Source organism: Chelmon rostratus, chromosome 10 (genome assembly GCF_017976325.1).
Source record: "Chelmon rostratus isolate fCheRos1 chromosome 10, fCheRos1.pri, whole genome shotgun sequence".
In the NCBI taxonomy this organism is placed as follows: Eukaryota; Metazoa; Chordata; class Actinopteri; order Chaetodontiformes; family Chaetodontidae; genus Chelmon; species Chelmon rostratus.
In genome coordinates this window covers 25,330,472-25,346,498 of record NC_055667.1, presented here as the reverse complement: position 1 = coordinate 25,346,498, position 16,027 = coordinate 25,330,472, and the positions used below count along the sequence as shown (strand labels likewise).

The 16,027-nt window shown below is 44.4% G+C and overlaps 1 protein-coding gene across 2 annotated transcripts in view; it reads left to right on the top strand.

Annotated features, from left to right (window-relative positions):
• The window catches only part of nckap5l (NCK-associated protein 5-like), a 37,636-nt gene extending 21,785 nt beyond the window's left edge, over positions 1-15,851 (top strand). For both annotated transcript variants that reach the window (XM_041945286.1, XM_041945287.1), the window contains 11 exons: positions 3,436-3,567; positions 5,134-5,202; positions 5,312-5,350; positions 5,482-5,601; positions 6,586-6,678; positions 6,962-9,855; positions 11,189-11,318; positions 11,578-11,650; positions 12,415-12,693; positions 13,188-13,339; positions 14,652-15,851. In XM_041945286.1, the coding sequence (XP_041801220.1) occupies positions 3,436-3,567; positions 5,134-5,202; positions 5,312-5,350; positions 5,482-5,601; positions 6,586-6,678; positions 6,962-9,855; positions 11,189-11,318; positions 11,578-11,650; positions 12,415-12,693; positions 13,188-13,339; positions 14,652-14,912 (4,242 nt within the window). In that variant the 3' untranslated portion in view covers positions 14,913-15,851. The remainder of the gene's footprint in view (positions 1-3,435; positions 3,568-5,133; positions 5,203-5,311; positions 5,351-5,481; positions 5,602-6,585; positions 6,679-6,961; positions 9,856-11,188; positions 11,319-11,577; positions 11,651-12,414; positions 12,694-13,187; positions 13,340-14,651) is intronic.
• Positions 15,852-16,027: the final 176 nt, after the last annotated feature.

The following is a 16,027-nucleotide window of genomic DNA, read 5'->3' as shown; positions in this document are numbered from 1 at the left end:
GCATGTATGCAGGCATCGAAAATAAACTTTTTGACTCACAAATTCAATAACCAAGCATATTTTGTACGGGCCAAAATGTATGTATATGAGGTGTGACATCAGTATTTAATTATTAAAAAAAAGGCTGCAGTCAAACAACCTAAAACTAGAGGTGGGGGGACCTGTTGTACAAGAAAATACTTTAATCTGCCAATGTAGAAATGAATGAAATATTGTTATGATTTAGCTTCTGATTATTAAAAAAGTGTTTTAAACATCCTTCATGGTAATCTCTAGAGTATAGCTCACTGAGTTTATGAGGTGCACCTGAATGCAACATGAAATCGCTATGTCTGTGTCAAACTTGGACAGACAGCAGAGCGGAGGACAGAAGCAGCGCGCCCATAAATGTCCCAAAGACGTGGTCTAGATTCTCGTAGTTTTTTATGACGTGTCTGTTTTAGTGCAAACATTTACTCGCTGGTGCGACAGCTTTCCAAGAAACCTGATCTTACCCGCGTTTGGCGCTTGTTAATTTCAGACCCACTGGCACATGCAAGTAAAATCTTTTTTTCTAAGTCATCTAAGTTATGTTCATATCCCAATGAAGAGAGACAAACCTTTTCCCTCAGGAGATGGTCGAGACCAAAACGGAGCAAAAAGAGAGTGAATGTTACTTACGTCTTGCTGCACTTTTAGCTGCGGATTAATACACATTCAGTGCTTCAGTTAGTCTTCACAGCAGCTGTGTGTGTGTGTGTGTGTGTGTGTGTGTGTGTGTGTGTGTGTGTGTGTGTGTGAGTGTGAGTGTGTGTGTGTGTGTGTGTGTGTTCATGGTGCCGATATGAATAGTAATGTTAACAGCGTGAGTCTTTTATTGATTTAAATGTTTTGGTTTTTAGACAGCCGTCGAGCTCTGTGGCCCAGCTGGATAATATACATCAAGCTTTGGATACACACACAGCACTTATTGGGATCAATTCGATCTTAGTTTTGGTCTTTTTGTTGGATTTAATGACAATAAAGAAGTTAGGATATCAGAGAGAGACTGCGTAAAAAGCATTTGATGCCAACTTCAGTTACTTCACATTTTCAAAGCCTCTTTCATAGCCCTCTAAATATTTGAACAAACACACACACGCAGTGGTTTGTGTGTGTCACCTGTACAAGTCAGGAAGACTGTAAACCGTGCCAGTGCCTGATTGGCCCGCAGCCACAGAATCAGACTCGTCTCATCCTCTCTAATGACTCCTTAAGATGTGACAGTTGGATCTGGGTCCACGTTGACACACTTACTTCCCCTCGTGGCCCTTCGGTGCTGTGGCAGCACACACACACACACACACACACACACACACACATACACACACACACCTGGAGCCATGCCTACGAGCCTGGTCCTCGGCCATATGTCTTGCAGCGTAGCGTGCTCACCGAGTCGGGCAGCCTGTGTGCTCAGCGTGGTGCTGCAGTTTGAGCTGCAGACCTAAAGCAGAGGAATATGGACACAAAGGCTTATCTTCCTACACAGCCCGTGTGTCTGAAACAATGCAGAACGGATGGATTAATGTGTTTGCTCAGTAATCCTCGATATACAGCAGGTACTGTGGTGTCGAGTGTGTAGACGTCTGAGCCCGGTGGATGTGGACTGTCCGTGTTTGTGTCGAGAGAGAGAAACTCTGAAGTGCTGTTGAAACAAAACGTTGCGGCCGTCAGATAAATGGAGTTTGAACAGAGTGTAATGGTGGTAATAATGTTAACGTCAGTCTCGAGATGAGAGCAGTGTCTGATGTGAAGCAGACCTCAGTTAACTGGTATCCCCGCTGTTTGTGTGGCTTTGCTTGGAGAAGCAGGCGGGTGGGGTTTACTGCAGCAGGAGGATTCAGCTGAAGCTGAAAGTGATCACTTGGTCGACCGAAAATTAATCATCTGCAATTCCAGTTATCAGTTCAGCCATTTTTATGATGCCAGTGTGCCGAACGTTCGCTGTTTGCTTCCTCTGAGATGTGAGGATTTGCTGCTTTTCTCTGTTTTATATTCTTCATCACTTTTGCAGTTTACAGTTTTATTTACTCTCACTTCTTTAATCTGAAAGGTGTCCTCTCACCGTCCAGCTGACCAGCATGTAGATGAGAGAAGCCCTGATTTGATCAACATGTTGATGCATTCATCTGAGCTGCCTTCAGTCATTAGTGTGTGCTCAAAGCAATGAGCTTTACAGGCAGCGGCCAAGTCCTTAGTGGGCTTCTTAACCCTGGGAATCGCCTCTTAGGCAGCCCAGTGTGATTGGTGGAGGTTGTCAGACCCCTGCAGCCTGAGGGGAAGACAGATATATATTATAAAGATATATATTATGACATAGTATGATATGTAAGGATTTGAAATCCTTCACTATAGGATATATTTGTCATCCTTTTTGTTGTCTGTGTAGCTTTTTTGTCTGAGTGGAGGTGAGACAGATTGGATCTTGGTCGCCTGTACCTTCTCAGTTTTTCATAGTGACCCTTTGATATGAAGTTACGCCTTCTTCGGATTTATTTTGCGTCAAACTCTGCTGTCACACAGACTTTTGCTGCAGTATAGTGGTGTTTTTGGAAAACAGGAAAGAGTGCCTACATTGATATAAAAGTATGTCTTCCAGGTAAGGATGCACCAGCATTATCTTTGCTGAAATGATCAGTTGAATAATTAATTGGCAATTACATTGATGGTTCAGTCATTTTTCCGTGTGGTTCCAGCTTCACAAATGTGAGGACTTTATGTGTTTCTTTGTGATCATTTTAGGTTTGTGCTGTTGTTTGGACAAAACAAGCATTATGGAGGAGTCTCTTTTTTTGTTTGTTTGTTTGTTTTTATAAACCAAACAGTTGATCAATGGAGGAAATAATCAGCAGATGAATCCATATTGAAAATATTCATCGGTTGCAGTGAGATACAAAATAGTTCAAAATGAGCTCCACCTCAACCAGCTGCAACAGTAAAATCCTGCTTTTACATTAGTTGCATTGAGTGCTATTACTTATACTTAATGCTTTTGCTTAAGTAACATTTTCAGTGTGTATTTGCAGTGTTGTATTAGTATTTTTACTGAGGTAAAGGATGTAATACTTCCTCCATCACTGCAGATTGGCTCATAGGAGCAGCTGACTGCCCACCTATGTGGTGTCTTACCAACATTAAACTGTCTCCAAATCTATTTGTTACCATTGTTTGATCCAGGTCTGATGCATACTGATTTTAATAAAAAACTACACATGCAAAACAATACTGAAAGAATTGTAGTTACCCTACTTTCAGGAAGAAACAGTTCCTGCTGTGATTTTTAAGAAATAGACGACCTTCTCATAATGTTGTTTACCTTCCACAGCGGCTGGTGTTTATTGAGTTGTGCCAGAAGCGAACAGTTTATTTGCCGTAGAGATTGTGACGGCGGCAGTGTCGCCTTCTGTGTTTCAGATGAGAACAATGTCTGATGAGACAGAACAGAGAATGTGTGACGAGGACTTCGGTTCGGACGAGGAGGGAGACGTGGAGTCTTACCTGGAGGACAACAGCAGTGAGCTCATGGACCGACTGAGAGAGCTGGAGGTGAGTGAACAAACAAGTGGAATTTGAATTCACGTCCTAATGAGCAAATTTGAAAGTAGTTAATTGATTTTGTGAGACACATAATGCTGCATTGATGGTCAAACTGGTCTGAAATTATCTTTTGAAGAGATATATCGTTTATATGTTGATGCAACTAATTGGCATTTGACAGGACCTGTTAGTCCCTCCAGCTTTTTATCCCAGTAACTATGGAACAATACTGCAGTTAACACATCATTTAATCTTTATTTAGTGTGATTCATTCCGCTTTATTTTCAAAACAGGCTACAGTGTAATATGCAAGACGCTCAGCATTAACGTGATGTTTGTTACTAAACCTGAATTAAGAACATATTGTCTCATGAAAAACAATCGCTCATTATAAGATGTTTTAAAGGAAATGTTCAGCATTTTGAGAAATATGCTTATTTACTTTCTTGCCAAGAATTACACCCCGTTTACACCTGGTATTAAAATGTGATCCGGATGGTTATCCAGATAAGAAACAGTCCGACCTCGCCTTTGTGTTTACACCTGGTGTTTTTAATGTGCTCTCGTTGTCCTCATTGAGATTGGATCTCTGTCCTCCAAATCAAAACATGCACGAGAGTAATTTGAAGTGGCAGAAAATCAGCCCCAGACTCCCTTAAAAAATCATGGAGTTTTGTGAGTTATTGAGTTCAGGGAAACTTTCTAAACTTTGTGAAACTGTGTCTATGACAAATTCTTAATGATGTATTCCCTCTTGTAAATTCGGCAAATGTAATCCATTAATTTATTCATTTCTTTGTATAAAAATTTGCGTCAGTTTGTGCCACAGCATTGGCATGAAGGCTGTAACTAGATGGATTATCTGTCCTGTTAACAGCAGATCAGCTGCACAGATGAGTGCAACACACACTGCACACACACAGTCATTTCTTATCATTAATATCTACCTGTATTGCTTACATTTTACACACATTTCCGTTGAGTAACGCGTCTTCTGGAGCTTTCATGGCACAGAATAGACATATAGTCAGTAATTAGAGGCCTGTCTCTTTAAGCCTCCTGGCTTTTGAACAACCTACGCTTTATGTTTGGTAAAAACAGGTATCTGTGTCCATGTTATGTTGTGTTTGGATGCCAGCACGTTGTATGGTTTGCATTTACACCTACCTAAGATCCGAACACAGTGTGAGCCAGACTGCCTCCAGATGTGGTCAGACAGATCCAATCGCATTCTGATCACGATGTTTGTATGTACGTTTTTCATTAACATGAGTTCTCCCTTATCTGGATAACATGTTAGACACGTTGCACAGGTGAAAATGGGCTCTTAAATGAAAAGACTGATTGCTGATTGCTCTAATGCCTGTAGGGTAAGTATGAAGCAACAGGCAGCTGCCACTTAGCTTAGCTTAGCATAACAAGATCTACCCACCAGCACCTCTAAAGCTTGCTCATGAACACGTCCCATCTCACACGGGGGTTATGTGCCAGACTTGTTGTCCAGTAAGTTTTTGGGCATGACTAAAAAACAGTTGTATGCATTTATCAGCAGCGTGTTTTATTGTTTCCTCACAGGCGGAAAACTCTGCTCTGATGTTGGCAAATGAGAGTCAGAGAGAAGCTTATGAGAGATGCTTGGATGAGGTGAGTTCATGCCACAGAATATAATTCATTCATCCAACTAAGGATAATTAGAAAACCTGCTCAGATAATGTCACAGTGTGTAAAATGTAATGTTCCCTTGTGTTATCAGGTGGCCAATCACGTGGTCCAAGCTCTGCTAAATCAAAAGGTACATGAAAGCTTCATTTCTGCTTTTGTGCTTGGATTATTTTCACTGTAGCACTTTGACATGGTAGACTGAAGTCTGTCAGACATCTTACTGCTGAGTGTGTGTGTGTGTGTGTGTGTGTCATTGAACAGGATCTGAGAGAGGAGTGCATCAAGCTGAAGATGTTGGTGTTTGACCTGGAGAGACAGAACAGAGCGCTTTGTGAGCTATTTCAGCAGAAACTGCCCAACCACCCCACCGCTCACTACCAGGTAAAATGACTCCCACTGTAATGATTCATAAATAACTCAACCCTGTACCCACGTAACTGTAGGAATACTACAGTGTAAACACACATCCTGCCTTAAAAATGTTACTCAGAGGAGAATTCCTCCAATTCTAGTCATCAGAGTGTGTTTACAGGCGTTGAGGCGTTCTGCTGCCACCTGAGTCGGCGTCAGTTGAAAACTACAAGTCTTAAAATTAAATCTCCGCTTGAGCTGCTTTAGCCGCTAATAGCGTAACACACCTCCAACCGAACTGTCTGTGGTCGAGTTGCATTACGGGTGGTACAGGCAGCAGGTTTTGACAAGGAAGAAGAAGAATGTGGAATAAAAAAAGATGACGTCTAGTTCTGCTGCATCCATTTCGTCCATCATGAGCCTGTCAGTGTTGTTGGAGTGCAACACGTCAGTGGAGTACTCTAAAATATCAGAAGGAAAAGTACTTTGTATACACAATGCCCCTTTCAGTGTTATAATACTATATATATATGATATTATTTGAGAGTATCGTTGGTCCATTAGCATGTATTTTAGCATTTTAATATTGTAGAATGGAGCTTAGAACAACCAGGTAGTTTAATCTATTACAATTCATCATATTTTATTTGCTGATCGCATGTTTGACATGTAAAAATAGTCTTTTGCAAAGTAACCAGTCACTACAGCTGTCATATAATTGTAGTGGAATAAAAGGATTATGTAGCATGAAATGGAAATACTCAAAGTACTTCAAAAATGTACCGAAGTACAGTACTTGAGTAAATGTACGGCATGCAGCTGCTGATTTCTTTTTGCACTTCAGTCTCATTCTTTCAAAGGCTGGTGAGCCATTAATGGACTTGAGTCTTTTCACCTCTGCTCTATATTGTTCCAACAGATGCCAGGACGATGTAGCTCCTAGTTGTCTGTGTATACAATAGCCTGCAGTGTATATAGTGTCTTCATAATTGCCTCATGAATCTCCTGTTACAGGTCCAGGCGGGACCACTCCCAGACTACAATGCACAGCTGCACAATGACTCTGCCAAACAGGTGGAGCCTGCACAGACTGAAGCACAAGCCAAGGTGATTATTACAAAGCCCACAGAGCAAAGCTTTACCAAACATTAAGAGTGAAACAGTGGGGTTGTGTTATGGCGTCTGAGCGAGACCACAGTCCCGGCCCGTGTGATGCTTTAACATGCTCTGACATTTTTCAACCATTGTGCTTTAAAACGACCTCTGCTGCTAATCTGCTCTGCACTCATTTCCTGTACGCACACGCTCTAAAGGTCTTTAGGAGCTAAATTGTTTGGCTCTCATTGAAGCAGTGAATTGTATGCTGATAGAGATCTCCTTCTGTCCAAAGGGAAATGGCTACCGCACACAACATGCCTCCCCAGGCCCTCGTGGACCCGCCGCCTCCATGGAGGCCCTGTCTCCCTTCTTCAAGAAGAAAGCACACATCCTGGAGGTCCTTCGCAAGATGGAGGAGACGGACCCTCTGAAGTTCCACCCGTCCACTGCGAGCTTGTCTTTCTGCGACTACAGCCAGGTGCTCATGTCCACGGAGGCTGTGTTGGCCACTGCGGACCCCCTCCCACTACAGTGCAAATCCCACCACACACACTGCCACTGCTCCTGCTCTGACACTGACTCACACCAACATGTCAACGGCGACGGGGCGGTGAAGTGTGAGGGTGGGAACACCTGCTGTTTACACTGCAAGAGGAGCCCAGACAGTCCTCCAAAGCCATGCAACCACGTCTGTAGTCCTTCAAAAGCCTCCGCCACCCAGAGCCATGTACTTCCTGCAGCTGCTATAAGCGAATGTCACAGTAAGAGCAGAACAGGGGAGCCCGTTCACTCGTCTAAACAATGCACCAAGAATGAAGCCCACCAGCAACCAGCAGGCGCCGCCGCCCACTCCTCGATCACAGACACAGCTGATCAGAGCCTGGAGGTGATGGGAGTGGAGCAGGAGCAGGACAGCTCTGAGAGTTGTCTAAACACGACTGCCTCTGAAGAGCTCACTGGTTTCTGTCCCGCCTCCCACCTGCCCAGTTCTGTGAAGGAGAGCGCACAGATCTCCCACTGTGACATGGACACGAGTGACGCCATTCACAATGGCTTAGCGATGTCGAATGACCCCTCAGCCGTCCCTGAGAAAGACAGCACAGATCAGGAGGCGTCTACTGTGAGAGCCAGCGCCTCCGTCAGCCCAAGCGCCTCCTGCCTCAGCGATGTCAAAGCCGCCGCCATCAACTCCCCGTCCAAACTGCTCAAATTCTTGAAGATTCCCTCGATAGGCGAGAAGTCTCAGGCTTCAACCTCTGCTGTCCGTCTGAGCCCCCAACTTACCCGCAGCTCCAGGATCCCCTGTCGCACCAACAACTACGAGGTGTACCACTCCCCTGTTCCCACACGCAGAGCCACCACCACAGAGAGGTGCAGGCAGCCCCCTCCACCACCCTCCAGGTCTGAGTCCTACCCCGCCACACACTCAGCTCCGACTTCCCCTCCGCAGCCTGAAGACGTCTGCTCTCTGCCTGTTAAGGACATAAGCTACAGCAGCCTCTCTGCGCCTAAAGCCAGCGCTGGCTCAAAGATGGGGGCTCCCTCCTCCTCACCCAAAGTCTCTCAGCGGGTCCCCCATTATGAAAATGTCTGTAATATGTCTGCCAACTCCAGAGAGGAGGAACCAACCCAGGGCCTCGAGAAAAGAACCACACTTCCATCCCAGACGAAGGTGAACGGTGGTGAAAGGAAGCTCGTTAAATCGCTGCCAGAAAGTGTCCTAAACCCCTCTCCTCAACGAAAGCAGTCGTCCTCGTCCACGTCGGAGTCCACATCAGATGATGAAGAGGATTCCGACAGCCCAGTGTGGGTTAACCATCACAGCCTCCCCAACTCCGCCCTCAGCAAGGCTCAGAGCAGAGTTACCTACTCACAATCCAGAGAGAAACAGGAGACCGACGTCAGGGAGATCACTGTGCAGAGCTCCGAGGTCACCCAGCCGCCGCCTCCCCCTCCAGCCAGGAGGAGCGACTCCTCTTCCATCCCCAAGAGGCCCGCGGCCGGGGCAGCGAGGTCCCAGGCTGACTCCAGTCACCACGCATTCAAAGACAGGCTGGCTGCGCTGGGCAAGCTGAGGAGCTCTGAGGATTTACAAGTTGGCCTCAGGCCAGTCGACACGGTGAATGAGGGCACCTACGGGGAAGAGAGGAGTAAGACGGCGGAGCGGCCCATGGAGCTCCATAAAGAGGAGCAGAGACATTCAAAATACACAGACTCTTTGGATGGTAAACCCAAAGGTAGTGGTAGCGGTTTGAAGTACCCGGGACAGTCTCAGCTGTATGAACAGGCAGTAAAATCTCAGCCTTCTGGTTCAGCTGTGGTCAAACAAGAACTGTGTGTGACCAAGACAGAAGCCTCCAAGAGCAAAATAGGTCTGCCGTCCCCCAACGCAGATGCTCCACAGGTGCTACGCAACAACATTAAGTGTCCTGGCTCCCTGAATTTGGCCTACAACCTTAAACCAGGTGTCGGTCCTCACAGTAGCAACAGCCCCAACAAAATCCCCCCGAAGTCGCCGTCCAAACCCTGCCAGGGTCCGTCCGTCCATAGAGGGGGGAAGCCCACCGAGGCCCCTCGTTACTCGTCCAAATCAGAGGAGAGGACCAAGATCAGCGGGAAGGGGAAAAAGAATCCAATGTACGGAGACAGCCTGCCTCCTCCTCCTCCGAGACCTCCAACGTCTGAGGGGGAGAAGCCGTTGCAGCCGGTCCCCAGCCCGCAGTCCGCCATCGAGCAGAAGGTGATGAAGGGCATCGAGGAGAACATGCTGAAGCTGCAGGAGCAGGACAGAGGAGGGCAGGGCAGCGAGGTCAAGCAGAAAGCCTCCAATGGCATCGCGAGCTGGTTCGGCCTGAAGAAGAGCAAACTGCCCGCGCTGAGCCGCAAGGCCGACGCGACCAAAGCAAAGGACGAGAAGAAGGAGTGGAAGATCAACATCCCCTCGGTGGGCAGGGACTCTGTGAAAATGGCCACCAGGTGTAAAGAAGGAGTGGAAGGCCTGAACATCTCGACTCTGATGGAGAAGGCCGAGGGGCTGCGGAGGGCCCTGGAGGAGGAGAGGGCGTACGTGGAGAGGTCAGGCAGGGGTCACTCCTGCGAGGTGGTGATGGACCAAGCTCAGGGACAGCTGGCTGTCATGTACAGGGGAGCTCGCTCTGACAACTTCATGCAGCAGCTGCTGAACAGGTGAGGACTCAACAAGGACAGGTGCATCCTAAGGCTGCTATAACAACAACTCGTAGCTTTGATGGAATAGTTTGACATTTTGGGAAAAGGCTGAAGACCTAAAATGAGTAGATTTATACCTCTATACTTCAGCTTTGTAGTCAAAAAAAACCCAAATTATCTGGTTTCAGCTTCTCAATTGTGAAAACTCGCTGGATATTTTTGTCTTCTGTGATTCTAAACTGAATATTTTTGGGCTTTGGACTGTTGGTCAGGCAAAACAAGTCATCTACAGATACTAACTTGAGCTCTGGGAAATCATAATCAATATTTTGTATTGTTTGTAAAATTTAATGGACCAAATGATTGGAGAAAATAGTTGATTTATCATGAAAATCATTAGCTCTGGCCCCAAAAAAGATCAATAAAATGTGCAATAAGGTTGAAATAAATATTATCCATAGAGCTATAAAAGTGTAAACTTTTCTTCTGTATTAATTAGTATATTAAACACTGAGCGGGTTGATATGAAGCTACAGCAAGCAGCTCATCATCAGGATCTGCTTCATGAAATCTTGTTTGCCAGTTCAGGAATAGTTAGACTTCATCATGAGAAGCAAATCAAAGGGGAAACGTCGTCGCGTGATGACAATAGATTAACATTATTGGGATTAAGCAACACTTAGTCCGAAATTAGATCATGTAATTTAGAATAAGTATGGGAATAAGATGGGAAGAAACAGGAAAGAGCAGGTAACAGTTAGCAGAATGATAATTAATACACAGCAACTGATCACTTTTTGGGAAAACATCCAGCAGGTCGCTGTGATCAGTGTCATGTAGAGAATATACAGACGACAAGAAAGTATCTCAGACTTATGAGTGAGGCCAGTTTAAAAACAACAGCGTGTGGAGGACAGAGAACTTGTCGACATTTTTAAGAGCAATGAAATTAGTTACAGGACTTTTAAAGAAGTACACAGAGGATAAAATCCAGGAGGCAGCAGTGCATCAATGCGTCTGTTAAACCATGAGGAAGAAGAAGAAGAAGCTAGCCTTGCTGTGCTAACACGGCTCTGTTCTGTAAGGATTAAACAAACAAGATATAATATTTGAGATAGGGAGCTTTAGAAGTGCTGGTAGGCTAATTAGCTTCAGACAGAGCCAGGCTGGCTATCTCCGGTCTTAATGCTAAGCTAAGCTAATGAGCTGCTGCCGGTAGCTTTTTATCTACCATACAGACATGACTGTATTTCTCAAAATGTCAAACTGTTGTTTTAAAAGGGGAAATGTGTGTGTGATGACTTTCTGTGGATGTTTTAACTGAGACTTAACTTGTGTGTGATGGATGTAGAGTGGACGGGAAGGACATGATCAGCGTGCCCCAGCGCCGGCTGTCGTTCGACTGTAAGACCTCCAAGCCGGTGTTCAGTCAGCAGAGCGACATCCTCAGTCACACCACCAGTCGGGAGGACATGGAGAAGGTTGGTGTCTCCGTAGTCAGCCGCAGACTGACAAGAGTTTTACTTTTACACCACAGTGATAAACTGACAGCCTCGCTTTCATCGGATGCATCAAGCCGTCAGGCCTCAGTGGTGCAGCAGTCAAATTTGTTCCGACATCGCGTCGACTTTCAAGCCTAAACTTGGCTCCTGATTTGTTGGTCTCCTGCATACTGAGAGAAGAGCTGACTGTCAGTACGTTCACGCCTCCATCTGCTGCTTTGTTGTTCTTGTCACGCAGGGATCAGACAGAATCGGCAAGATCACATCAGATGAAAACCTCGCGGATTCGGTTCACTCCCAACACTTCGCAGGTAAGACGAGTCTGCCAGAGGAAAGAAATATCACACTTTTTTTTTTTTTTTAAACGTTTACCACCTCATCAAACTCCGCTGGTGTGAAACACATAAATGAATCTATAAAGACGTAAGTACATAACATATTTAAAGACACCAAGCAATAAATGCATAAAAATACAATTCACAAATCTGCAGTGATGGAAGGTACGTTTGCAAGTACTGCATTTAAGTACAAGGTACTATCTGTTTCTATTTTAGGCTACTTTATACTTCTATACTATAGTATATGTTGTCTTTTTACTCTGTCACAGCTGTAGTTTCCACTTACTTTGTACTTAAATATTTCACAAACAAAACATGTGATCATCTTCTAAAATATGGTGAATTAATACAGATTATCTACTCAGTATATAAAGTACAGAATATTAGTCTTTTCAGCTTTAAGTATGTTTTTCTAATAATGCTTATGTGCTTTTACCTACTTGTACTTTGTATTACTACTTCAGTACTGGGTCTGACTACTTCTTGCTGCACTGCAACAGACCTTAAGGGTTTCACTGAAATATCTGGTTTGTATATTGAAAGGAAATAAATGAGCTGACACCTTTATTAGCATATCAAAGGCACATAAACAAGGCCACGCCCCCATCTGAAGCATCTGAAGCCTATCCTGCCTTTTTTATTTATTTGTTTTCTAATTTATTATTTTTATTAGTGTTTTGTTCATAACTGCAGTTCCTCCTCAGTCTGGATCTCCCTCTTCTTTCCCTCCTCTGCAGGTTCTGGTGCTTCCACGTACACTCTGGACAGCGGCATCGGTACGTTCCCCCTGCCCGACTGCAGCAGCGGCGCAGCAGGACGGGGCCTGTCTAAGGCCAGGGCCGGGGCGGAGCACCACTCCTCCGGCTCCCCGGGGAGGGCCGGCCGACGGGCCCGCACCCTGGACAGAGAGCTGACGTCACAGGAGGAGTGCTACGTGCCTCACAAACAGCTGATTCCCACCATTCAGTACGGCTCCATGGTGGAGGGAAGAAGCTCCGCCGGCGTCATCCGTGAAGGTGACATCCAGCTGCAACACTCACACTTCATAACTCTGCTTAATGATTTATACAGCCTCCAGACTGAGTACGCTGGTTACATAATACTTTCATGTAGTCTGCAATCTTGCACTGCGCTCAGTGATTCTATAACAAGAAGTGCTGGTCGTCTAATAGGGAAATATTCTTGTGATAACGTTGATTTGTCGGCACGAGAATAAAAGATGGCTCCTCAGGTGTGGATACGTTTTATTGCTAGCTGAAGGAACACTGTTACTGGTCATGATAAACGTCTGCAGTCAAGCTGTGAGGCTGTAAACTTCATTGTAAAGAGAATCCAGTCTCCTGCGAGCAGAAATTCTCCTCATGTGCTTTTATTCAGTCCTTGGTTTTAATAGTGAATCCTTACATACTTCCATTTATGACCTGAGACATAAATACGTTTTTTTATTGTTCATTTATGATCAATCATTAAATTCTTGATGAAAATGTGTCTTTAATCACTCCATCTGCAGACAAAGAGGCTCATGGAGCAAACATGTTTTCCCCTCGCTCCAAGACTTGGACCTTCCCCAACCTGAAGACTCCAGCAGGACCTGCAGAGGTTTACCTGGCAGTGGAGGAGGAAGAGGAGGAGACGGTATCCTTTGGATCACCATTCAGAGGGGTAGGGATAGTACTTGAATCCAAGCTGCTTCTACTGCAAATGAGGCTCAATTAATGGCTCAAATCTGCAGGGATGGTGAAGGTCAAGGTGTCGTCATGAACTTAAGGTTGAAAAAAAAAAGGTTTAATAACTTGGAAAAAGTTTTCTGTCAAGTCAGTTTTATTTTTACAGCCCAATATCACAAATTCTAAATCAGCCTTTAACAGGGAGAAATGGAGGAAAACTCAGAGGGACAAAGAGGAAGAAGAAACTGCCAAGGCGGACAACTACAACATAGAAAATCAGAGTGACAATACTAGTCACCTTATATAAACATGGTTGCACCAACAAAGACTCATTTAATCTAAGATTAGTTCTACTTTAGCAACACGATGTTTAAAACCAGTAAATCCAGATTAAAATTAAGCAGAGCTCTGTTGCACAATTAAAAACTAATCTCTGTTCAGTAAATCCAAGTTTATTGGCGTAGACTGAAATTAAAGAGTTTAATCAATGAGGAGAAGTTTGCTTACTCGTGTTAAAGAGGAGGGTTAACTCTCGGCTGCTCTGTATTCCTGAACAAAACGTTCATGTTTGCTCGTTAGCTAAAAAGCAGAGATAATTCCTCCTTTCAGTGAAACCTGTTGGCTGAATTAATGGAGCAATTTAAACAAATTATAAAGGATAAAAAAAGATGAACAGCAGCAGAGTCGGGACAAAAGGCACTGCTGGGCAGCAACTGGCAGCCTGTTTTAACAGAGCTGGACCAAACAGGTTCACGTCCACCTTGTGGAAACATCCGGTGTCTTAAAAGGAGCTGAAGGATCGACAGTTCAATCATTATTTTGCTCAGGCCGTCTTAAAAAAGGCAGCCGTTTTAAAAGCTTTATCTCCTCAAGTGTTAAAGTTAGAACTGGAGTTTAAAGTTTCGGTGCAACAGAATTAAATTAAATCTAGGTTTAGAGTAAAACGTAAACTGAGGTTTGATCTCTCATAATCAGAACTTTGCAAGTTCTTATACGTGTTTTCTATCCGAACTAATTTGATTGTCTCTTGTTGAAAGCTGCTGGGCAGGAGCAGACTAAAGGAATGAACTGGGTCACTTGCAGACTGAAAATACTTTGCAGGCAGCAAAGTAGAGATACATTTTTAATTCTGCACTCACATCTTACATAATGTAAAAACACAGAACCACATTCTTTCCCTTTAGAAATTATTAATCAGATGAATATTAAAAGATTCACAGTTGAATGATTCCTGTTTTTTTTTTTTTTTGTTACATAAGATGAAACACGTGACCTAAACTGTTTCTCACCTCTCTGCCTCTTTTCAGAGCATGAAGGCCGGCGGTCCCTCCTCCAGCCGGGCGGTCGACCCCGGCAGCCTGCCCGTCCCGGCCCAGTCGGGGATGAGCCGCAGGGGGAAGTCTCGCACTCCCAGCGTCCCCGAGATGAGCCGGGAGACGGGGCTGGAGCTGCTCAGGGAGCGTCCGGAGGAAGCCCTCTCCCCGAGCCGCCCTCAGGTCCTGGAGACCCCCGAGTCGCTCAGCGATTCTCTGTACGACAGTCTGTCGTCCTGCGGCAGCCAAGGATGATCCAGCCAAGGATCAGAGAACTGGATGCTCATCCAGTCCACAGACAATAAGACCCAGCACCGCTCGGAACACTGCTGGCTGTACTGTGATGCTGCTGACCCGCCGCCACCTTTGAGGAAAACAAACTGTGCCCTGTTGATGTCCACAAGAATATTGATAATACCGTCTCATCAGCTGCTTCTCTGTTGCAACTGGAAAGATGGATTGATAGACTTCTCCTCAGGATTTCCAATAAACATGAAGCCAAATGCCACCCAGATAATATAGGTTGTTCACTTTTTCACAGTCAGAGTTGACTGTGGACACTTCTCTTTGATTCATGTAAACAGGACTACAAAACGCATGGCTAAGCTAAAGATTAGCACAAAAGTTGTCACTCCTGATAGTTGTTCAGCAACTTGTTTTTTTTTTTCTCATCCTGGTTGACAGATCTTCGTCCTGTGCATCGAGGAAGCAGTGAAGTGCTGATCAGTTCTGTACTGTATCAATACGTCTGTTCTGTTCTTGACATCATTTCACCACATAATGTATTGGGGGAAAAAACAAAACATGGAGCTTCTAAAAAAATGAATGTTCATGTCTGTGATTCTTTATCGCTAAACTCATCATGCATCACAACTTTAAATGTATAAACAATTTTATTGATCATGTTGATATTGTTTTGCGACCGAGGAAGGTTGTCAGAATATGTCTGTTTTAAATCATAATACATTTAAAGGTAATATATACCAGCAATAATAACATAGATAAGAGAAATGGCTACACTATTCAATGAATATGTATTTCTATTATTTATTTATTTTAAATGTACATCTTTTGTTTTTGTAATCTTTCTGTGAAAATTGCCATCTCTTCGCTTAGTAGATTATGTTCATATCTTGTATTTCAACATCTCTGTTGCTGTTCGTTCCCTAGCCAATAGAGGTCCTATGTACCTACTGCCGTTTTTTCAACTTTCTAATTAAAATGTTTTGATTTAGCTCTTTGTGTGAAGTAGTTATTTGGACAGTGGCATCAATTACAGACACTACATTTACCCAAATGCAGTATTTTAACGCTACTGTAACATTGTTCGACTCGGAGTTTAAGGCCTACATTACCCAAAATGCAACTCA